This window comes from Aquarana catesbeiana, linkage group LG01, assembly GCF_042186555.1.
Source record: "Aquarana catesbeiana isolate 2022-GZ linkage group LG01, ASM4218655v1, whole genome shotgun sequence".
Classification (NCBI taxonomy): Eukaryota; Metazoa; Chordata; class Amphibia; order Anura; family Ranidae; genus Aquarana; species Aquarana catesbeiana.
The window spans coordinates 936,507,332-936,531,837 of record NC_133324.1 but is presented as its reverse complement, the minus strand read 5'-3'; the positions used below and the strand labels follow the sequence as shown (position 1 = coordinate 936,531,837).

At 44.4% G+C, this 24,506-nt stretch overlaps 1 protein-coding gene across 1 annotated transcript in view; it reads left to right on the top strand.

The window, feature by feature from the left end:
* Positions 1 to 11,676: 11,676 nt before the first annotated feature.
* Positions 11,677 to 24,506, top strand: part of LOC141128196 (vomeronasal type-2 receptor 26-like) — a 53,486-nt gene continuing 40,656 nt past the window's right edge. Inside the window, exons 1-2 of the mRNA XM_073615342.1 lie at positions 11,677 to 11,843; positions 19,617 to 20,052. Coding sequence (XP_073471443.1) covers positions 11,677 to 11,843; positions 19,617 to 20,052 — 603 coding nt within the window. The remainder of the gene's footprint in view (positions 11,844 to 19,616; positions 20,053 to 24,506) is intronic.

Genomic DNA, 24,506 nt, shown 5'->3' with positions numbered 1-24,506 from the left:
CGATAGTAAATTAGAACACTTGCAGAATTGAGCGATAGTGAATTGTGGGGAAATTTATTTTATTACTATTTTTTTAAATTTTTTTTTATTATTTATTTTTATTTATTATATTATAATTTATGTTTTTGTGTTTCAAACTTTATCATACCCGGGATATCTACTAGACTCTGGTTTGGACAGATTTAAGTGTGTTATTGTTAAGATTTACAGACCTACAATATAAAACGCCAAATTTCCATGCAAAATAATTGTACCTCTTTCAGCACCTAAAATCCGAAATAATCATACCGCCAGGGAGGTTAAGGAAAACAAAAAAAAAATTGTCTTTTTGCACATTAAAAAGGGAAAGCAGATTAGACACAAACATTCTTGGCCAACATCAAGATAACATTTATTAATGGGAATTTTTAAACACCAAAGTATAAGGTACACCTATCATATCCCCCCCCCCCCTCTCCTGGGCCCTTTCTAACATTATAGGGGGGTGCTCTTGGCCAGGTAACCCTCTCCACTTCATTGAGAGATGAATGACTAAATAATGTGTATTACTTTGAACAGCCCCTCCTTAGTTACACTATTGGCAGCCCACTGGACAGGTAAGAAGTGTCATAATACAAAGATATAAATACACATTGTACACATTTGAGCACCTTTGGACATTCTGCTATTACCTATCAAGATAATAAAAGAATACAAAAACTTTAAACAGTACCATTTGAAAGTATACAGGCAGGCCCTTGCACTACATGCTTTGGGGAATTCATCCATAAATCTGAGCACAAAAGAGGTGGGTATAGTGTGTATGGGTTTGGCAAAGTCAGCAGATAGATGATTGAGGATAGATAGAGAATTGGTATCAGCTGACTTAGCAGTTGGGGGAAGAGAGGGTTCCAAATGATTTGGGGACCCCCAAAAAAAGCCTCTGGCACTCTGTCAGAATTTAAAGCACAAATCACATTTAAAAACATTTTAGGGGTGTTTGGGGTAAAGCACTACTATGGAGCTGATAAAATACATTGTTAAGTGACTACATGAGGTGAGTATAGGGCCAGGAGACCATGCTGGGGAGGTTAGTGAAGGCAAATATGTATGAAGAACAACCAAAAAATGACATAAAAATGCAACATGAATGAGGACAAAGGGGACATTCACAGCATATTACAATCATGGTAATTAGGGAATGAGGAAAGAAATACAATATATTATCAAACATTAAATACAATACAATGTGATATTAAAGGATAAAAATCTTACCTTAATATAGTCCTTCTGCAGGACCTGAATGATGGCAGAACAAGTCTCTGGGATAATGATCCCCAGAGCCTGGGGGGAGATGCCTGTCGAGAACTTGAGGTCCTGCAGGCTTCTCCCCGTCGCCAAGTACCGCAGGGTGGCGACAAGCCTTTGCTCCGGAGTGATGGCTTGCCTCATGCAGGTATCCTGCCTGCTAATATAGGGGGTCAGCAAAGCCAACAAACGGTGAAATACGGGGTCCATCATCCGGAGAGAGTTCCTGAAATCATCAGGATTATTCTCATGGAGCAAAGGCATATGACAGAACTGGTCACGCTGAAGCAACCAATTCTTGGTCCATGAACTCCTCCCCACCCTGTTCATGGACTGGACTTGTGAAAGGTCAGGACCCCAACACCAAGCCCCCGCACAGCACGAACTCTACGAGGAGTACGTATACGCAACATGGCTAGAAAACGGTCGGCTGCTCAGAACGAAGTAACAGAACGCACTGAAGAACAGCAAGGCCTGTGAAGAGCGACCTGAAAAACAGTAACGAACGAACAAGAACACAATGACTAATCAAAGTCACGCATAGCTTGCTGCACGCACTGAAGAGCAGATGCAAACCCACAAGCACAAACTGAACAGCAGAAAACGATCTGAAAACCACGAGTCTGAAAAAGCGCGAATCGTCTCTCACCAAACTTTTACTAACACGAGATTAGCAAAAGGAGCCCAAAGGGTGCCGCGCTTGGTTCTGAACTGGCCTTTTCTAGTCTCGTCATACGTGGTTGACGTCACCGCGTTCTTGGCGATCGGAAATTCCGACAACTTTGTGCGACCGTGTGTACGCAAAACAAGTTTGAGCCAAAATCCGTCGGAAAAAATCCTAGGATTTTGTTGTCGGAATGTCCGATCAATGTCCGACCATGTGCACGGGGCATTACTGTTAATGAAAAGTTTGCTGCTGTTGGGAAAACCCCAGGTTCTTTCAGAGCAAAAGTTATCACAAATGAGCCATTGCCTGTAGCAACTGGTGGTAAGACAGCACAGTTGTCCCCAGAAATCTCCAGGGAACTTAATGTATTGGAGTCGGAGGTTGCCCTGGACAACTGCGATGTCACTCTGGTGGGACAGTGTGGAACTGTACTGTATAATGGTAATGTGTTAGTGCAAGCTGCTAGTACTAAAAATGTGCAGGTAAATGGTGCGTTAACACAACCTGTGAAAAATGCAAAGGTGTGTGAGGTTTATGAAGCGCCACCCGAGCAAGGTGGTGAATATGGTGTATTGCAACCTGCTGTGTTAAAACCTGTGTTATCACAAGCTGACATGATTTATAATGACTGGTGTAATGAGTCTGCAGCTAAGCCAGTCTGTTCTTATGTGTCTCCTTGGGCAGATGGATCGGTGCTGAGGAGTACCGCTGATGAAGCGCACATACAACATATTGGGATAGTTGGGGTAAAAATCTTAACTCCCTGATAGATAAGGCTTTTATGCACAAAAATAAGGTGGACAAAGTTTCTGCTGTGCCAGCAGGAGGGACTGCAGAACAGCTTGTACCGGAGGGCGCGGTGGCAGAGGTTAACCCTCGTGAGCAGGATGAACCAAATAAGGGCGAGCACACAGCAGAGACATTGTCCGTTACCCACAAAACTGAGGTTGACATGGAGTGTCAAAGTGACGTCACTGGTAATGTTCTGGAGCAGTTCACTGATGCTGAGCCTGAGAAGTTGGGTATGAGTCCAGCACCTGGCAGCACTCTGGTGGAGCACCAGGCTGTGTTTACCTCCATCTGGGAGGAGGTTCCGTTAACCGTTGGAACTTTTCAAATCTCAGCAAGTGAGTCTCTCTGTATCCCCAGTGTCATGAAAGTCCCCAGGAAGGACTTAGGTCTGGAGTCAAGGGCCTGGTTTATAACCAAGGCATTAAAAGAGATGCTTGAACTTTGGGATGTACAGCCAATCTATACTAGTGTGTTTCCTCCACAGTCTGACGGCCTGGTACTGCGGAGTACCACTAGGTGGAGCACTGAATGGCAGGCTGTACACAAAAAACAGGACAGGAATTGTTTATTCCTGAATTTGTTACTTTTGTTAAAAGTTGCCACTGCGTATGCTGCTGGATTACGTCCAGAAGAAATAATGTTTGAGAGAGACTTTGGAGAAATGGAAAATAAGCCTAAAACGTCTGTGGTTTTACCTCCAGCCAGACGGGAAGCATTTCTGCTGCTATGGTCCAGGGTGGTGCTGGTCAGTTGTCGGTGAAGGGCGCATATACTGCACCAGTGGAAAAACCACATGAGGTGGAAGGGCCAAGTGTGGACCCAAAAGCAGCAGAGATCCTGACCGGGGCTCAAACGAAGGTGGTTAAAGAGACTGGCGTCCCCAGTCCAATGTTTGATTTAGGTGACAAACCTAATAAGGTCCCCGAGACAGGGGAACGGATAAGGAGTACGGTAAAAGTTGTATGTGGATAAGACAAGAACTTGTCTGTTCAGGTGGATAAAAATACAGATGGCATCAGAACAGGTCAAGTGTTAGGACAGCTGCCTGCAGAGTGGGTGAACCCAGGGGAGGTGACGTCTTGTGAGGTTCCCGTAGGCGATGGCGGCCCTCTGGATGTGTGTCCTCTGCAGACTCTGCCCTAGCAAATGCTGGAAAAAAAAAGGACTGGTGACAACATTGAGAGGTCTAATGTTGGTTTGAATATGTCTGTCAATGATAGACCAAGTAATGTGTTAATGGTACATGACAATGTGGTGTCCAAAAGGTACATGTAAACCTAGTAAACAATTAGTGATTGCTGAGTCAAGTACCAGAAATAAGAGGAGGGGTCCCATTATAAACACCATAGAAATAGGCCCCCTACAGTCTCAGAGCAGTAATGCTGAGAGAGGTTTTGGGAAACCAGGAAACTTGAAGGGTTGGTAGAAAGACAAGGGGTACTCTGTTAAAATTTCAGGAGAGGAAATCCTTATGGAAATGCACCCGGAAGAAGAGCCGGGAAGGTGTCAAAACCCATAGCAGATTGACAGGGGGACAAAGAGAGAGACACCAATGGAAGTGGTGGGTTGAGTTCCCCTTTAGGAGAAGTGAGGTTGGACAGGGTTTGACTTCTGTAAGCTGTAGTTGGCACATAGGAAACTATGTGTTTCGCCCTCTGGTTCGAAACAAGGGGGAGGGATATGTGACAGTACAGTTCCCTGTCCTAGTAATTGTCGCCCAGTGTTCTCAAATAGGCAGGTTGAGGGGTTTCCTCCAAAGTTTCCTCTAAAGTTTATAAAATCCATTTGGGGACCTGAAGCCCAGAGATTCCATAGCGTTATGGGTGGAACGGAATCTCCAATCTCCTGGGACCGGGTTTTGGGAACAGCCAGGAGTCTGGCTGGTTGTTTGAGCAGGTGGGTCCTGGGCTTATAGCGGAGTCAGGATTAGAGTTCTGGGCTCCACCCAGAGAGACAGGAGGTCTCCAGGAGTCCAGAGAGTGCCGGTGTGCACTAGTGAAAGCCAGAGAACCAAGTCTGAGGATCCAAGTCTGAAGATCAGAGCAATGAGGGGCTGCTTTTTGTGTGTGTTGAAGCTGTGTGCATCCAAGTAAACAGATGAGAGCCTGAAGTGGAAGGCCTGAGCAGCAAGGAAGCTGAAAAAAGGTACAGTAGTTGTACAGGAACCCTGTTTTATGGCCAAGAGGACTGAAGCGTAAAGCCTAAGTGGCAGTGCTACTGAAGAGAGCCAGGTGGCTTGGCATTTCTTCGTTTGTTATTGTTTTTGGGAGAAGAACCCCTGTGTGGGCATCCAAGTGCATGTATGAACTTTCCTTTATTTTGCTCCTGTTAATAAAAGTGGGCCACCACGCCCTTAAACCAAAGTTCCTGTTCGCTGTGAAACTCACTGAAAAGGCATCTACCACTGAGCTAGACATTCCCCAATGTCACAAGAGATATATATATATATTAATATATATAATTTTGTAGGGGATCAAAGGGGTGAACAGCCGGCTCAGAGACAATCCAGTAAAAATAAAAATGGCTTTATTTAGCAAACTGGCAAAAACAAACAGAAGACACGACAGGCTGTCTTGTCACACAGATGTGCACACAGGTAAAGCTCACAGTTCTGCACCATACAGGCTTACAGGCAATAGTTCATGGCTCTAATCAGAGCTACAGTCTTTTATGTGGTTAAGCTCACCCAGCAAGTACACAGTCCAGCAATGGAACTTTTCACACAGCATGCTGCTGGGTCTCTCTCTCCTACTCAAACAGCTCTCCTCTGACACTTTAAGCCCAGCTGAAAATAAGCAGGTCTGAAGGGGAAGTACCTGCCCTCTTTGATTAACCACTTCTTAACCCTGCCCCAGGCTGACCCTCTAATATATGTGTGTGTATGTATATATGTGTGTGTGTATGTATATATGTGTATGTATATATATATATATATATATATATATATATATATATATATATATACACAGTGGGGACGGAAAGTATTCAGACCCCCTTAAATTTTTCACTCTTTGTTATATTGCAGCCATTTGCTAAAATCATTTAAGTTCATTTTTTTTCCTCATTAAGGTACACACAGCACCCCATATTGACAGAAAAACACAGAATTGTTGACATTTTGTCAGATTTATTAAAAAAGAAAAACTGAAATATCACATGGTCCTAAGTATTCAGACCCTTTGCTCAGTATTTAGTAGAAGCACCCTTTTGATCTAATACAGCCATGAGTCTTTTTGGGAAACGCGCAACAAGTTTTTCACACCTGGATTTGGGGATCCTCTACCATTCCTCCTTGCAGATCCTCTCCAGTTCTGTCAGGTTGGATGGTAAACGTTAATGGTTGACAGACATTTTTAGGTCTCTCCAGAGATGCTCAATTGGGTTTAAGTCAGGGCTCTGGCTGGGCCATTCAAGAACAGTCACAGAGTTGTGAAGCCACTCCTTCGATATTTTAGCTGTGCGCTTGGGGTCATTGTCTTGTTGGAAGGTAAACCTTCGGCCCGTACTACAGAAGCAAATACTCTTGCGCACAGGTGTGTAAGCTAGATGATCCAAAGGGTTCAGAAAGGACAATGAATTTCGGCCTTGCTGCTCTCCAGGATGGGATTAACCTAGTAGTAAATGATAAGAAAAAAAGAGAGCGCACCAGCCTAGTGCATTATCCTAAGGTAAATTTATTAATTAAAACCAAGATTAAACTCTACTCACAAAGGTAGGAAAAAAAATCTCACTATATACAGTCACAAAGCGATTGGTCCACTGATAGAGGTTTCCAGGTCCTAGGAAGAGGATGTACAAACCGCTGCTGGCTAACGCGTTTCGAAGGTGTCCCTTCTTCATCAGAGCCTTCGGCTCGGTCTGAGGTCCTGAGCACTCTGGAGAAGATTTTCGTCCAGGATATCCCTGTACTTGGCCGCATTCATCTTTCTCTCGATTGCAACCAGTCGTCCTTTCCCTGCAGCTAAAAAACACTCCCACAACATGATGCTGCCACCACCATGCTTCACTGTTGGGACTGTATTGGACAGGTGATGAGCAGTGCCTGGTTTTCTCCACACATACCGCTTAGAATTAAGGCCAAAAAGTTCTATTCTGGTCTCATCAGACCAAAGAATCTTATTTCTCAATATCTTGGAGTCCTTCAGGTGTTTTTTAGCAAACTCCATGCGGGCTTTCATGTGTCTTGCACTGAGGAGAGGCTTCCGTCGGGCCACTCTGCCATAAAGCCCCGACTGGTGGAGGGCTGCAGTGATTGTTGACTTTCTACAACTTTCTCCCATCTCCCGACTGCATCTCTGGAGCTAAGTCACAGTGATCTTTGGGTTCTTCTTTACCTCTCTTACCAAGGCTCTTCTCCCCCGATAGCTCAGTTTGGCTGGACGGCCAGCTCTAGGAAGGGTTCTGGTCATCCAAAACATCTTCCATTTAAGGATTATGGAGGCCACTGTGCTCTTAGGAACCTTAAGTGCAGCGGAAATTTTTTTGTAACCTTGGCCAGATCTGTGCCTTGCCTCACTTCTGTCTCTGAGCTCTTTAGGCAGTTCCTTTGACCTCATGATTCTCATTTGCTCTGACATGCACTGTGAGCTGTAAGGTCTTATATAGACAGGTGTGTGGCTCTCCTAATCAAGTCCAATCAGTATAATCAAACACAGCTGGACTCAAATGAAGGTGTAGAACCATCTCAAGGATGATCAGAAGAAATGGACAGCACCTGAGTTAAATATATGAGTGTCACAGCAAAGGGTCTGAATACTTAGGACCATGTGATATTTCAGTTTTTCTTTTTTAATAAATTTGCAAAAATGTCAACAATTCTGTGTTTTTCTGTCAATATGGGGTGCTGTGTGCACATTAATGAGGAAAAAAAATAACTTAAATGATTTTAGCAAATGGCTGCAATATAACAAAGAGTGAAACATTTAAGGGGGTCTGAATACTTTCCGTCCTCACTGTATGTATGTATGTATGTATGTATGTATGTGTGTGTGTGTGTGTGTGTATATATATATACATTTATTGTATCTCACATACACACCACATTTTTGTAAATATTTTATTATATCTTTTCATGTGACAACACTGAAGAAATGACACATCACTACAATGTAAAGTAATGAGTGTACAGCTTGTATAACAGTGTAATTTTGATGTCCCCTCAAAATAACTCAACACATAGCCATTATTGTCTAAACCGCTGGCAACAAAAGTGAGTACACCCCTAAGTGAAAATGTCCAAATTGGGCCAAATTAGCCATTTCCCTCCCCGGTGTCATGTGATTCATTTAGTGTTACAAGGTCTCAGGTGTGAATGGGGAGCAGGTGTGTTAAATTTGGTGTTATCGCTCTCACTCTCCCATACTGGTCACTGGATGTTCAACATGGCACCTCAGAACTCTCTGAGGATCTGAAAAAAAGAATTGTTGATCTATGTAAAGATGGCCTTGGCTATAACAAGCTTGCCAAGACCCTGAAACTGAGCTGCAGCATACAACGGTTTAGCAGGACAGGTTCCACTCAGAACAGGCCTCTCCATTGTCGACCAAAGTAGTTGAGTGTGAGTTCTCAGTGTCATATCCGGAGGTTGTCTTTGAGAAATAGACGTATGAGTGCTGCCAGCATTGCTGCAGGGGTTGAAGGGGTGGGAAGTCAGCTTGTCAGTGCTCAGACCATTTGCCGCACACTGCATTAAATTGGTCTGCATGGCTGTCATCCCAGAAGGAAGACTCTTCTAAAGATGATGCACAAGAGAGCATACAAGACAAGCGTGTCTTGCCTACAGTCAAGTATGGTGGTGGGAGTGTCATAGTCTGGGGCTGCATGAGTGCTGCCAGCATTGGAGAGCTACAGTTCATTGAGGGAACCATGAATGTCAACATGTACTGTGACATACTGTAGCAGAGCATAATTCCCTCCCTTCAGAGACCGCAGGGCAGTATTCCAACATGATAATGACCACAAACCTAAATCGCACAGTGAATTATGGGGCATTCCGTGGCGCTCCAAATATCCGCGAATGCCCCATAATGTTCGTATTCGGCGAACGGACAAAAAACCTGATGGCCATCCCTACTCCCTATACAGTATGTGGGCAGACTCTGGGTAGTTTAGGCTACAGTATTTGCTATGTTTTTAGTGCTAAACAGTGCAAATATCAATATTTGAACTATAAACACACAGCTAGTGCTATTAGCAATGTGTTTAAGTTAAACAAAAGTCAAAAAACATATTTCTTAATTTTACATGAAGGTCAGGTTACTATAACCCGGCCAGCAGAGAGTTCCCCCTTACATCAGAGTCTGCAGGATGGTGACCAGCGACCACCTTCCGCAGAGTGAATACGCTAAGGTAAGGGGGATTACTAATATAGGGGGAACCTTTATATCAGTGCCCCCTTGCATTATTGTATTCACTCCACCCTTACATCAGTGACCCCCCCCAGACTGGCCTGGCAGCGCTGTCACTGACCTCCTCTCAGGTGCACCTTGCAGGGCTCAGTCAGACGGCTCCAGCTTGGCGGCTATTCTATAGTCTCCTCTTCACAGTCCACACATGTCTGTCTCTTCCCGTAACCCCCATCCCGGTGGTGCTCCCACTCTTGACTCCTTTCTAGGATCCCCTCAGAGACTGCAGACATGATAAAAGACAAAAGATGGTCAGAGCCTGCGAATATGATACAGGAGGTGTACAGAGGCTGCAGACATGATACAGGAGGTGTACAGAGGCTGCGGACATACTACAGGAGGTGGACAGAGACTGCGGACATACTACAGGAGGTGGACAGAGACTGCAGACATACTACAGGAGGTGGACAGAGACTGCAGACTTACTACAGGAGGTGGACAGAGACTTCGGACATACTACAGGAGGTGGACAGAGGCTGCGGACATACTACAGGAGGTGGACAGAGGCTGCGGACATACTACAGGAGGTGGACAGAGGATGCGGACATGATACATCCTCACAATAGCCTCCTCTTCTGCCCACCATCATATTACTTCTCCACATCATGAGTGTGCTGTGTCCTCCTCCTGTACCCCTTTCACCTCTCCACAGGTCAGGGCAGCACAGTGCTGCCCTGACCTGTGGAGAGATGAAAGGGAAAGGGGGCACAGGATGAGGACACAGCACACTGATGATTCAGACTGGAGAAGCAATATGATGGTGAATAAAGCACATCAGTCTCTGTCCCCTGCATATGCCATGCAGCCAGGGCCCAGGGACAGAGACTGATGTGCTCTATTCACCATCATATTACTACTCCCAGCTCCAGTCCCAGTAATGTCCTCCTTTTAGTACGGATATTACCCCCACCCCCACAGCTTCACTCTCCATCTCCGTACCTCTGCCTATGACGAGTGTGTGTGCAGTCATGCACTGCATGACAGGACAGAGTCGCCTGGCTCTGCTGGCTGCAGTGTTCTCTCTCGATTGATTCGAAAATTACGCCGGGTGGCACAATTACGTTACTGCTCATGCGCCGCAAAGCCGAGGTTTGTGGAGAACAGAGCAGCGCAGCCAGCCAGGAAACTGCAACTCCTGGATCTTGGAGGCAAGCAGAGGACTGAAGCATCACCACCTCCACAGAACTGAAGGAGGCCATGCAAGGACCTTATGAGCTGAGCTGGCATATGGGCTGAGGTGAGAGACCCTGACACCCCGAGCTGACCCCAACATCCCATCTATACCCCCATACACCCCATTTACCCTGCCTCAGTACCCACCCAGTAACCTCAAAATAGCCCTCAACACTGTGGGTCCTGCTGGGAGCTGGCCATGGCCTATGGGTCCTGCTGGCCTGTGGGTCCTGCTGGGAGCTGGCCATGTCCTTTGGGTCCTGCTGGCCTGTAGAACCTGCTGGCCGCTGGCCTGTAGGTCCTGCTGGGAGATGGAGAAAAACAAAAATATCAATATATGTATTGTATATATGTATATATAGCCAGTGAATGCTCTATCACCGCTTGGAGCCTCTTCACACAAGCTCCGCTCCCAGCGCTGCATGGCTGTGGTGCCTGGCATGTAAGGGGGAGCGTTCCTAGAGCAGTGTGTGTGAAGCCCAGCGAAGTGTCATAGGCTACTCCGGCCGGCCATCTCTGGGTCTGGGCTTTGTTAACATCTTTTACCTCATCCATCAGGAAGGTTCCCACTCCCCTAAAATTATCGGGGGATTGTATTTCAGAAGGCATGTGCTTCCAACCTGATGAGTGAAGCTACACTCCCTCCTATAAACGTACAGTCTCTGCAGGAGTGGAGTGAAGGTATGTGTCAGTTTCTACCAGTTTCAATAATCTGATGCCGTTCATATTTACATTTTTTCAACCTTCAGATTATTCTGAATGTACGGCATCTTTGAGAACATTCCATAATTCTTCCCAAAGGTCCACTCTGAATAACTTGTCAGCACAAACAGTGCTTGTTTTTTTATTTCCATCCGCAGTTAATGGAAGGATCAATGACATCTACTTATTCAAATAGAGACTACTATACTAGTGGTGCATTTATTTAATGCTTCTAGGGCACATTATTATTATTTTTTTGTACTTTGTTGTTCCACCATCATTTTTACATTGCCCTAAACATAAGAATTTGCTACTGTCAGTTTGTCATTTATACTACCCATACTCGGAGTGGGGGGTGGGAATTTGAGTGAATGAGGAGGGTTCATGTGCTGTGTCTGTTATTTCATCAATACTTTATCCACTTGTGGAGGTATATAGTGGTTATTTCCCATTGTGGGTGGATATTTACATGTTTTTAATACATTTTTCCATTTTTGCAATCTTCTAAAGCCTGTGTGTTCCTCTCTGAAGAATCCTTTCCCTAGACCCTCTGGTCCCTTTTTATATATGGGAGCTGGTCATGACCTATGGATCCTGCTAGCCTTTGGGTCCTGCTGGCTGCTGGCCTGTAGGTTCTGCTGGGAGCTGGCCATGGGCTGTGGCACACAGCCCATGGCCAGCTCCCAGCAGAACCTACAGGCCAGCGGCCATCAGGACCCACAGGCAATGGCCAACTCCCAGCAGAACCTACAGGCCAGCTGGCAGCAGGACCCACAGGCCATGACCAGCTCCCAGCAGAACCTACAGGCCAGTAGCCAGTAAGACCAACAGTGATGGGCACTGTGAGGCTGAGCTAATGGGCACTGATGAGGCTGCATTGATGGGCATTGATGAGGCTGCATTGATGGGCACTGATGAGGCTGCATTGATGGGCACTGATGAGGCTGCATTGATGGGCACGAGTGAGGCTGCATTGATGGGCACTAATGAAGCTGCATTTATGGGCACTGGTGAGGCTGCAGTGATGGGCACTGATGAGGCTGCATTGATGGACACTGATCAGGTTGTGCTGATGTGCACTGATGATGCTATAACAGCGAAATGCATAGAGGTCGGATAGTTGTCTGAACATCCATAGACCGCAAAGTGACGTCACATCCTCCCTGTAGTGGAACATGCCGTGTTTGGGTAAGAGAAGTGGAGGAGCATAAGGGATAACTTGGCGTATTAGCGATTATTATGTGTATCCAGATTTGCTAATCGAAGTGGTGCTGGTCTGGGCACTGTGAGATGTAAGAGCTGGAATTGTGGGACAGCATTTTAATAGGGTGTTTTTAATAAACTGTGTTTCCAATTTTTCCCATTTTTTAAAAAATGTTTTAATATTTTTTTTGTGATACATGTGATCAAATTTGAGTAGGTGGATGTGTTGTATTATAGTTTGTAATGTTGAAAGTATATGTTGGTTTATAGAGATCACAAATACACATTCGGAGGAGTAGCGCCTGCTTTAAATTGTTTGGGGCCTTTCAATATAGTGCCTGGAGGGTCCCCTTAGTCTACCGGTACAGTGGCACATCTGTACTGTGTATAGAATCTGCTGCAGCAATAATTGCATTTATAAAGCCCAAAAAAATGACATTTTCCCTGCAAGGTTTCTTTATTTTTTAAACAATGCCCTGGGGAGCCAGCTTGTATGATGAGGCCACAATGTAGTGTACTGGGAACAATATTAGAGATTTTTTGGATAAATTCTGGTGTCTCTTCTGCAGATTTTGGATAGAAGTAACATGTGTGGAAAAATGTGGGTGTAGGAGGTGCCTTCACACCATAACCCTATAGAGGTACTCTTGATGAAAGCAAGAATTGGCCTTGCTGTCAAAAATGTAAATTATATGCACCTGTCAAACAGGTACGGAATAATTGGCCATAGGGTGTTAATTGTGTCCAAGAAACCTGCACCAAAAAAATGCTTCTATATGAAATCAACACCTACAACGCTAGGCAGCCTAGAAGTCCTGCAGAGATTCCACATCCCAAAAACACTTAATCAGCAACATCGGCATCAGGGGCTTCATAGCTGCTGGTAATCCAGGACTGATTCATTTTGATAACTGTCAGATGGTCCAAGGAGTCTGTGGACAGAAGTGTTCTATATAACCAGTAACAAAACCTCTGGCAGCACTGTATGCCGTTTGGAAAGCACGCTGGATGCAGGGCAGTCCAGCAGGTCAATTGCATACTGGGCAAGTTCTGGACAGTGGTCTATTTTCATGACCCAGTAACCCAGTGGATCCTCAACTGGAAAGCTCTCCATCTCTGTTTTTGCCCCTAGATAATCGTCCACCATATGATGCAAATGCTGCCAATGGGATGTGGAAGCTGACAGCCCTGGGTGGCGTGGACTAAAAAAATTGTGAAATGCATCACTTAGATGGCCGCCTTCTCCATCGCTCCTCTCCTGACCAACAGAAGCCTTAAAACTACATTTTCCATGGCATATATATATATATATATACACCTCTGTAAGGTGTCCTCAAGAGATTCCATCTTCTGCACCCTCTGGGTGGGTATGGGATGAGTTCTGAGACTTTCCCCTTGTAACAGTGGTCAAGGAGGGTTTCCAACCAATAGTGATCCTTCTTCTTTATGCCATGTATTCTTGGGTCCTTTCACAGGCTTTGAAGCATGAGGGAGCCCATGCACCGCAAGTTTGCGGAGGCATGAGAAGCAGACTGTCAGAAACCATGAAATCAGGCCGAGACAGAAGTACAGTTAAATCACACTTGTTTAATAATAAAAGTAAAAAGAACATAGTCAAAACATAGCCAAAGTTCAGTAACCGTAAGGGATAGTCAGCCAAGCCAGAAGACAGGGATCAATGTAGTGGAACAGCAAGCAGGATCTGGAGCCAGAAGGGGTGTCAGCAAAGCAAGTCTTGAACAGGATTGCAGGAGATAGTTTATGTGATGTGAGCAAGGCGAAGGCAGAGCTCCTCTGGACTGGACGGCTTAAGTAGGCAGGACTGACGAGCAGGATATCATCCACAGCTGAGTAACTGTGGAGAGAGGAGCTGGCAATTAGTGGCCAGCTCAGAGAAGGAATGGCTGAGCCCAGCCCTGACAGTACCCCCTCCTTAACGACCCCTCCCCCTCGGAGGACCACCAGGCTTGAGGGGAAAATGTCTATGGAAATCAAGGAGGAGGATAGGGGCATGTACGTCTGAGGATGAAAGCCAAGAGCGTTCCTCCGGGTTATACCCTTTCCGATGCACCAGGTACTGTATGCGCCCACGGAACCTACGGGAGTCAACAATAAATTGTACTTCATACTCCTCATGGTTATCAACCTGTTCAGGGTGAGGACGTGGTACCAAGGTGGTAAAGCGGTTGCAGACCAAAGGTTTTAATAAGGAGACATGAAATACATTCGAGATACGCATATTAGAAGGAAGGTCTAATGCGAAGGCCATTGGGGTAATGCTGCGAAGAATACGGAAAGGCCCACTAAACCAAGGTGCAAACTTCAGAAAGGGAACACGAAGTCGGAGGTTGCGAGATGACAGCCAGACCCTGTCCCCAAACTGGTAGGAAGGCACAGGCATGCGTCAGCGGTCAGCATGGAGTCTGTACTTATCATTAGCATGTCGCAAAGTCTCCTGGACTTGTGCCCAAGTGGAACAAAGATCACGGAGATGCTCCTCTAACGCAGGAATATTCTGTGGAACAAACGAGTCAGCCTCTGTAACCAAGGATCACCAATAACCAGCGTAAACTTAGGTGAGGAAATAACTTGGATTTGGATTATCTCATGGTGAAGAGCCCCTACGGCCATGTACAATGGAATCATCTCATGAGTCTCATGGGCAGGAGGTAGAGGTCTCCCATCAAGAGCCTCGATGGCAAGTGGAGTGTCATGCAGCTGCAGCAGAATCCAGTGCTTTGATACAAAGGCAGCATCCATGAACAGGCCTGCAGCCCCAGAGTCGATTAGAGCCTTTATCACAACGTATGACTCAGCCCAAGAAAGGGTGACCGAAACCAGGGGCTTATCCTTCTGGATAACTGAGGATGAAACAATGCCACCTAAGGTCTGTCAGTGACAGGACCTCAAGGTTCGGGCGTTCCCTGGACAGGTAGGACAAGACTTCAAAAAGTGACCTGCCTGGCCACAATAAAGGCACAATCCCTCCTCCTCCTAAAGGCTCTCTCATCCGCAGAGAAGCGCGTGAAACCCAAGTGCAAGGGTTCAGCTTCACTGAACGATTCGGTACCAGGAGGCATGGGAGTTGAGGGAGGCACGGGTGGGACTGCAAAGCTCGGAGATAAACGTACTGGAGGCTTCCGCAAGCGCTCCTTAAAAGAGAGTCTTTCTCTGAGTCTGAAGTCAATGAGGATGGCAAACGTGATCTACTTCTCCAGCTCAGTGGGTATATCTTGGGCTGCTATCTCATCCTTGATGGTATCCGAGAGACTATGAGAAAAGCAGCCATGAGGGCCTCATTGTTCCACGCAACCTCTGAGGCACTTGGCAGCAGAAGCAGAGCGTGCGGGAATGTCAAATACCCTTTTAAACAAAGCCACAAACTCAGGGTAGCTCAAGACAACAGGTTTTTGCGTCTCCCATAGAGGGTTTGCCCAGGCCAAGGCTCTCTCAGAAAGCAAAGATATCAGGAAACTTACTTTGCTTCTGTCCATGGGAAACGCCTGGGACCCTCTGCATTGGAGTGGATCACCCCCAAATCGCTGGGGAAGCGTAGCGGAACCAGACATACCTCTTATTGAGGTAATACTCGAGGCGGGTGCCTGCGCAGAGACTGGAGCAGCAGCAGGGTCAGCCTGCAACATACTGTAGGTTGTACCGGGGCTGCCACAGTGGGAGATTCCAGGTGATCCGTGCGACACAGGAGCGTTTGTAACTCCATGGCAAACTGATCCATGCGGTGATTCTGTTTATCCAATCCAGGGGCGGATCAATGGGGCAATTGCCCCCCTCCCCCAAGAAAATATTACAACTCCGAGGCTCCCTCCGCCACCTCACCAGATTTAAGTTTCGTGAGGCATCATCTAAATGCAGCTGCAGGGACTTTATTTCTGCTTCCCTCAACTCCACGCAGCTCCCAGGTGGCCTAAAATATATTGTAAATGGTGCTTCTCTGTGTGCAAAACGAATAACTATGTGACACAAAGCCAACACAGTGGCGCTAGTGCTTATGAATATGTGAAATATCCAAAACTAAACCAAATAACAAGCAAAGCAAATATATATTACATAAATGAGTGCCCACCCAGTGACAAGTGATGAACGTATATAAACATAAATGTTTCAGAAGACTGCTAGAAAACTAAAAACAGTCCTTTAAATGTTGACTTTCTTTTCTTTTCTTCAACTTCCACCACACCCAAGTGTTTGGTGACCCCACTCCCTATGGTAATCCACTCACCGACTCCTAATGCCCACACTCTCGTGTTAGGGCTTAAAAGCTTGTTGACCACATCACACGGGTCACATCGGCAGATCACAATGTCAGAATTGTGTGCAGGGATCGTTCCATATGTGAAATACAAAAAATACTCCAATAGTGCAGAAACGTTTTCAAATTTATTTAAAAGCACTCAAAATCTTCAGTATAAAACTCACATGTTACAAGTATCAAAAACGCAGATAAACACTTCCACAGCAAATCGATCTTCACAGCACAGCAACAAACGCATATAGATCAGCCACTTAATGAGTTGTGGTCACGGCGGACCCGAGGTGTGCAGGCGTCAGACTATCTCTCTCACCTACTCCCCGGCGCCTCCCCACTCTATCGATGTGTCACTTCCTCATACGATGCGGCAGCATCACTCGTCATTGGTGGGGTACGTCATACAGCCACGCCCCGACATGTTTCGTCATACACCGACTTAATCATGGGATTGGCTGTATGGTGTGATGCTCGTTCCTTTTATCTCCTCCTCCCATCACCTGACTAGCGAAGCACCGACGCGCCTGCGCACATCTCGTGTCCCCGCAGTCACAAAATCTCCATTATTACAAACCGGCATTAGTTGTACATAATGCGCAATATTCCGCCCTTCCGCAGCAGCTTGTATTATGGCCATAAGATGTGACATCCCTTGCCAATATAGTAGTGTTGGTGTAACTCTGCAATCGTCACTTCAAATACTCTGCATTAAATGATGAACATCCATAGACTATATAGATACTCACACTCTAATCGTTACAGTGCTAATAAGGGTCATTAGTTCCCCTACTCTGTACAGCATGAGATAACATATAATGCTATAATGATGAAAACATTAAAACAGTATTTTAAAAATTATTAAATAAAAAATAATATAAAAATAATATATAAAATGATTTTTTTCATTGAGCACTATCAGTAACACAGTAAAGTACTGGTTATTAAATGTATGTGAATAACTGAATGGGCGGGTTCTTCTAATACCTTTCTCATCAAATAATCAAAAAATATATATATATTGTTCTAAACAACATGGTAAAAATTAACATATCAAGAGGAGGGTCTCTAATCTCATTATCATTATGAGGGGTGTGAAAATATATCGTCCTGAGTTTTCGGGATCATCCCAGTGATCCGAAGACCTACCACCACCCGTGCTCACTAATCCGACTCTTACCTCCTCTTTACACCTATTTCCTTATCCAATCTAAAAGTGCCTATTTATTTGTGGTCCTATGTGTCAAACTCACAACCACGTTAAATGATAAATTATAATATAAAATGACCCCAATTCTCCCATAAATTAACCCTTAAGGTGTAATTCATCTATTATGTGTAAATCTCCCACTACAAGCACCAACTGCGCTGAATAACAGCACAGCTGCTCACAGTGTAGATTACCATACTCAACATACAACTATGGGCGTGTAAAGCAAAATGTATATAACAAACATATGTACAAACAAAATATATAAAAATATATAAAAAAATATATTTCCAAAAATATATAGTACCAAACCTTAAGTGCAAAAACAGGCGTGACCCAATGTTGCCAAAATATAATCCCTAATTTCTACTCCACCCAAAGCATACCCTATATTCTCGCATCACCCCCTCTCCTCCCCCCGCATATATAGATAAAGGTGGGTTCAAAGGTTTCCTATATTTCAGACTGATCAGATATACCCCTCAACCCTATCATAATAGAAATATCAAATATGATGATAGGTACTCACTGACAACCTATATTATTTATAGATATCACACTTGATGAACCTAAAATCCTTCCAGAAATTTTTTAGAAATCATTTATAAAGCAATTCACGTCTAGTTCGATGTTTAACCCTCTAGGCGTTAGACATTTAAAACGGAATATCCATTTGGTTTCCCTTTGGCATAAATCCCTCACCCTGTTTGACCCTCTCCAGGTCGGATGCACTACATCAATGCCACAAAACTGTAGCAGTGATGCATCCTGTTGATGTTTTTCTGTAAAGTGCAACGAGACACTGTGGTATTTATACCCATTTTTTATATTAGTCAGATGTTCTGCTATCCTGATTTTCAGTAATCTTTTGGTTCTTCCCACATAAAATAGGCCGCAAGGGCACCACATGAGATACACCACATGAGAGGAGTTGCAGGTACTAAATTCCCTTATTTCAAATGTCTCTCCATCTCTATTAGTAACATTCGTTAACCCTCTGTGGCTAGTTCTAACCGTCCTACAACAGATGCATTTCCTACAACAATAGAATCCTCTCAAATCTATTTTCATAGCCCTTGGAGGATCCAAGATCTTTTTAACTATCTGGTCCCCAAAATTTGGGGCTTTCCTATAGATGAATTTCAGCTGTTGCGGTAGTATCTCTCCTAAATGCCTATCCTTGCAGAGGATGTGCCAGTGTTTTTGGTATATACTCTCAAATTCCCTATATTGACAGTGGAAGCCCGAGATAAAACTTAATTGATGTTGATTAGTGGAGTCTAGGTGCTCTTTCTTCTGGAGACACTGACTTCTGGGGACCTCTGCCACCTCCTGTATTAATTCGTCAAGTTTTTTATCACTGTAGCCTTTCTGCACAAACTTGACTTTAAGGTTATTGACCTGCTCTAGGTAGTCTTCCACCTTTGTGCAGTTCTGTTGGACTCGCAAAAACTGTCCCTTCGGGATATTCCTTATCCACGCAGGGTGGTGCCCACTCCTGATGGACAGGTAACTGTTGCGGTCCGTCGGTTTGAAATAAACCTTAGTATTCAGACCACTAGGTTCTTTATCTATGGTGACATCAAGGAAGTGAATAGTTGTCTCACTTATTTGATATTCCAATTTAATGTTGTTCATATTCTTGTTTTGGATATTTCACATATTCATAAGCACTAGCGCCACTGTGTTGGCTTTGTGTCGCATAGTTATTCGTTTTGCACACAGAGAAGCACCATTTACAGTATTCTGATTCTTTAAAGTGGCAGCTTTAGATTAGGTTTATTTTGGAATCTGAGGCGCAGTGGTGGGAAGTGAGTTAGGAGGGTAGCATTAGGACTCACATTACCAACGGTTGGGATTACATTTATTTTACCCACGTGCAGCCATGGATCCTTTCAATTATTTGTCGAATAGACAAATGGATCCTGAGTGTGTCTTCTCAAGCAACCGTGAAATGGCTGATTGTGAGGAAGACTTCTCGGGAACACTAAAAACATTTTCTAATCTCCTAGAGAAGCAGATTAAGGTGTGGTGGGATGTGTTTACATTTGAACACTACCAGAAAGAAAATTTAATTTTTAGGAGCCTGAGGTGGGAAGTCTCCCCTCAGGATGGGCTCAATGACCAAAAGTATGTGGATGAATGGAGGGAGTTCTTCAATAAAGCAGGTAGGGACCTACAGAGTCTTGTTTTAAGTAGAAAGCAGATCAAGTTAGGACTAATTAATGAGAAAATTAGAATAATACAAGAGAAATTGGAACCTATTAAGGATTCCAACCAGATAAAGGAATTCAATAGCAATATTAAGAAAAAGTTGGAAAAGATCGACCGGGAAACACAGAAAAAGAAGGTCAAAAAGTATATGAGAGGCGCGTCGGTGCTTCGCTAGTCAGGTGATGGGAGGAGGAGATAAAAGGAATGAGCGTCACACCATACAGCCAATCCCATGATGAAGTCGGTGTATGACGAAACATGTTGGGGCGTGGCTGTATGACGTACCCCACCAATGACGAGTGACGCTGCCGCATCGTATTAGGAAGTGACACATCGATAGAGCGGGGAGGCGCCAGGGAGTAGGTGGGAGAGATAGTCTGACGCCTGCACACCTCGGGTCCGCCGTGATCACAACTCATTAAGTGGCTGATCTATATGCGTTTGTTGCTCTGCTGTGAAGATCGATTTGCTGTGGAAGTGTTTATCTGCGTTTTTGATACTTGTAACATGTGAGTTTTATACTGAAGATTTTGAGTGCTTTTAAATAAATTTGAAAATGTTTTTGCACTATTGGTGTATTTTTTGTATTTCACATATGGAACGATCCCTGCACACAATTCTGACATTGTGATCTGCCGATGTGACCGGTGTGATGTGGTCAACAAGCTTTTAAGCCCTAACACGAGAGTGTGGGCATTAGGAGTCGGTGAGTGGATTACCATAGGGAGTGGGATCACCAAACACTTGGGTGTGGTGGAAGTTGAAGAAAAGAAAAGAAAGTCAACATTTAAAGGACTGTTTTTAGTTTTCTAGCAGTCTTCTGAAATATTTATGTTTATTTACGTTCATCACTTGTCACTGGGTGGACACTCATTTATGTAATATATATTTGCTTTGCTTGTTATTTGGTTTAGTTTTGGATATTTCACATATTCATAAGCACTAGCGCCACTGTGTTGGCTTTGTGTCACATAGTTATTCGTTTTGCACACAGAGAAGCACCATTTACAGTATTCTGATTCTTTAAAGTGGCAGCTTTAGATTAGGTTTATTTTTTAATCTGAGGCGCAGTGGTGGGAAGTGAGTTAGGAGGGTGGCATTAGGACTCACATTACCAACGGTTGGGCCTAAAATATATTCCCTGGGCTCCATCAGTTCATTTAGAGGGGCCCAGGATGCTGTAGGATGGAGAGACTTTTTTTTTTTTTTTTTAATTCACGCTTAGGCGGATTAACACCACCAGGTCCCGCATTTTGCTATAATGAAATGAAGGTTCCGGCTCTGGCGGAGTGATATCAGTCAGCAGCCTTATCACTGCCTAACTCTTTCAGCCAATAGGTGCTGAGTGGAGGATGGGCTCAAGCTGAGGAGGAAATAGCGGCGGCCAGCAGCCATCATCAGCAGGGGCGGTGACACAGCAAGTGTGTTTCACCACTGTATGAGGACCTGTGACATCCCGTGGCCAGACTGAAAAATACCTGTGTTCTTGTAGTGACATATGAATGTGGCAAAGGGAAAACCAAAAAGTTTGAATGAATTCTTCTGAGGCAGTCACTGTATGTCTTCCCTATGAACAGTGTGTTAACACACTGAGAGCGACAGGCCACCACAGCAGGCTGAGGAAAGTGTGGGGAAAATAGAAAGCATCAAATCTGCAATCAATTCTTTGTCTCCAAAAAGGTAGTTACTCAGTATCACCCTTCACCTATGCCATGCCCTGGCTGTTGCCCACAATGAGGAATTATACAACAGCTAAATATGTTCGTCATTAGGGATGAGCTTCGAGTTCGAGTCGAACTCATGTTCGACTTGAACATCGGCTGTTTGCCAGTTCGCCGAACAGCGTACAATTTGGGGTGTTCGCGGCAAATTCGAAAGCCGCGGAACACCCTATAAAAGTCTATGGGAGAAATCAAAAGTGCTAATTTAAAAGGCTTATATGCATGGTATTGTCATAAAAAGTGTTTGGGGACCTGGGTCCTGCCCCAGGGGACATGGATCAATGCAAAAAAAAGTTTTAAAAACGGCCGTTTTTTCGGGAGTAGTGATTTTAATAATGCTTAAAGTGAAACAATAAAAGTGTAATATTCCTTTAAATTTCGTACCTGGGGGGTGTCTATAGTATGCCTGTAAATGGACGCATGTTTCTCATGTTTAGAACAGTCTGACAGAAAATGACATTTCAAAGGAAAAAAAGTCATTTAAAACTACTCGCGGCTATTGCATTGCCGGTCCGACAATACACATAAAAGTTCATTGATAAAAACGGCATGAGAATTCCCCACAGGGGAACCCCGAACCAAAATTAAAAAAAAAAATGACATGGGGGTCCCCCTAAATTCCATACCAGGCCCTTCAAGTCTGGTATGGATATTAAGGGGAACCCCAGGCAAAATTTAAAAAAAAAAATGGCGTGGGGTCCCCCTCCAAAATCTATACCAGACCCTTCAGTCTGGTATGGATTTAAAGGGGAACCCCACGCCAATTTTTTTTTTTTAAATGGCGTTGGGTCCCCCCAAAAATCCATATCAGACCCTCATCCGAGCACGCAACCTGGCAGGCCGCAGGAAAAGAGGGGGGACGAGAGAGCGCCCCCCCCCCTCCTGAACCATACCAGGCCACATGCCCTCAACACTGGGAGGGTGCTTTGGGGTAGCCCCCCAAAACACCTTGTCCCCATGTTGATGGGGACAAGGGCCTCATCCCCACAACCCTTGTCCGGTGGTTGTGGGGGTCTGCGGGCGGGGGGCTTATCGGAATCTTGAAGCTCCCTTTAACAAGGGGACCCCCAGATCCCGGCCCTCCCCCCTGTGTGAAATGGTAAGGGGGTACAAAAGTACCCCTACCATTTCACAAAAAAACTGTCAAAAATGTTAAAAATGACAAGAGACAGTTTTTGACAATTGCTTTATTTAAATGAGTATGTGGGAGTCACCGTCTTTTAAAATTAAACAAACAATGTTACTTTGGTTGTTGCAGTCAAAGAAAAACCACCAATATAAGTGATAAAAATAAATACTAAAAAATGCTGTTGGCTGCGTTACCCTACTGTTTTACTTACACCACTAATTTGCTCAAATCTAATAAATATGCAATATATTATGAAACACCCCTAATTTGCTCAAATCTAATAAATATACAAAATTCTATGAAACGTTTACATGTGCAAACTTAAAGTGCAATGTGCCAAATGCCAAAATACCATATATTCACATGATCAAAGATTGAATTAAATATCCAATGAAATATATAGTTAAATATATATATAAATACATAAACTATAGTGACCAAACTGTTACTGTGTGCAAATATACAAAAAAAAATGTGCTCTGTGAGCTGTCCTTTATGAATAAGTGATTCTTGTGAAGAAGGGAAGAAGACGCCGCGGAGGAAGATGCTGGACGAGAACACCAGAGGAAGAACCAGAAGAAGAAGAAGATGGAGGAAGAAACTGAAGGAAGATAGAAGAAGCATTTAAATAAAGGAATTGTCAAAAACTGTCTCTTGTCATTTGTAACATTTTTGACAGTTTTTTTTTAAATGGTAGGGGTACTTTTGTACCCCCTTACCATTTCACACAGGGGGGAGGGCCGGGATCTGGGGGTCCCCTTGTTAAAGGGGGCATCCAGATTCCGATAAGCCCCCCCCACAGACCCCCACAACCACCAGGCAAGGGTTGTGGGGATGAGGCCCTTGTCCCCATCAACATGGGGACAAGGTGTTTTGGGGGGCTACCCCAAAGCACCCTCTCAATGTTGAGGGCATGTGGCCTGGTACAGTTCAGGAGGGGGGGGCGCTCTCTCACCCCCCCCCCTCTTTTCCTGCGGCCTGCCAGGTTGCGTGCTCGGATAAGGGTCTGGTATGGATTTTTTGGGGGGCCGAATGCCATTTTTTTTTTTTTTAATTTTGGCGCAGAGTTCCCCTTAAAATCCATACCAGACCTGAAGGGTCTGGTATAGATTTTGAGGGGGACCAAACGTCTTTTTTTTTTTGGTTCAGGATTCCCCTGTGGGGAATTCCCATGCCGTTTTTATCAATGAACTTTTATGTGTATTGTCAGACCGGCAATTCATTAATAGCCGTGAGTAGTTTTAAATGACTTTTTTTCCTTTAAAATGTCATTTTGCTGTCAGACTGTTCTAAACATGGGAAACATGCACCCATTTACAGGCATACTATAGACACCCCCCAGGTATGAAATTTAAAGGAATATTACACTTTTATTGTTTCACTTTAAGCATTATTAAAATCACTGCTCCCGAAAAAACGGGCGCTTTTAAAACTTTTTTTTGCATTGATCCATGGCCCCTGGGGCAGGACCCAGGTCCCCAAACACTTTTTATGACAATAACTTGCATAATAATAACTTGCAGGAACCCGCACCAGCATGTCATATTGGGACACGGCATGTTATTGTACAAATAAATAAAAATAAATAAAAGTGTGGCATGTGTCAGAATACAAATAAATTGGATGCTGGCACTGTTTTAAACAAGGGTAGGACTGTATGATACGTTAAATACAGTTCTGTAGGCAACACCTTATTTTCTGGCAGTGCCGCTCCTGAGACTAGACTCTGGATCCGCCCCG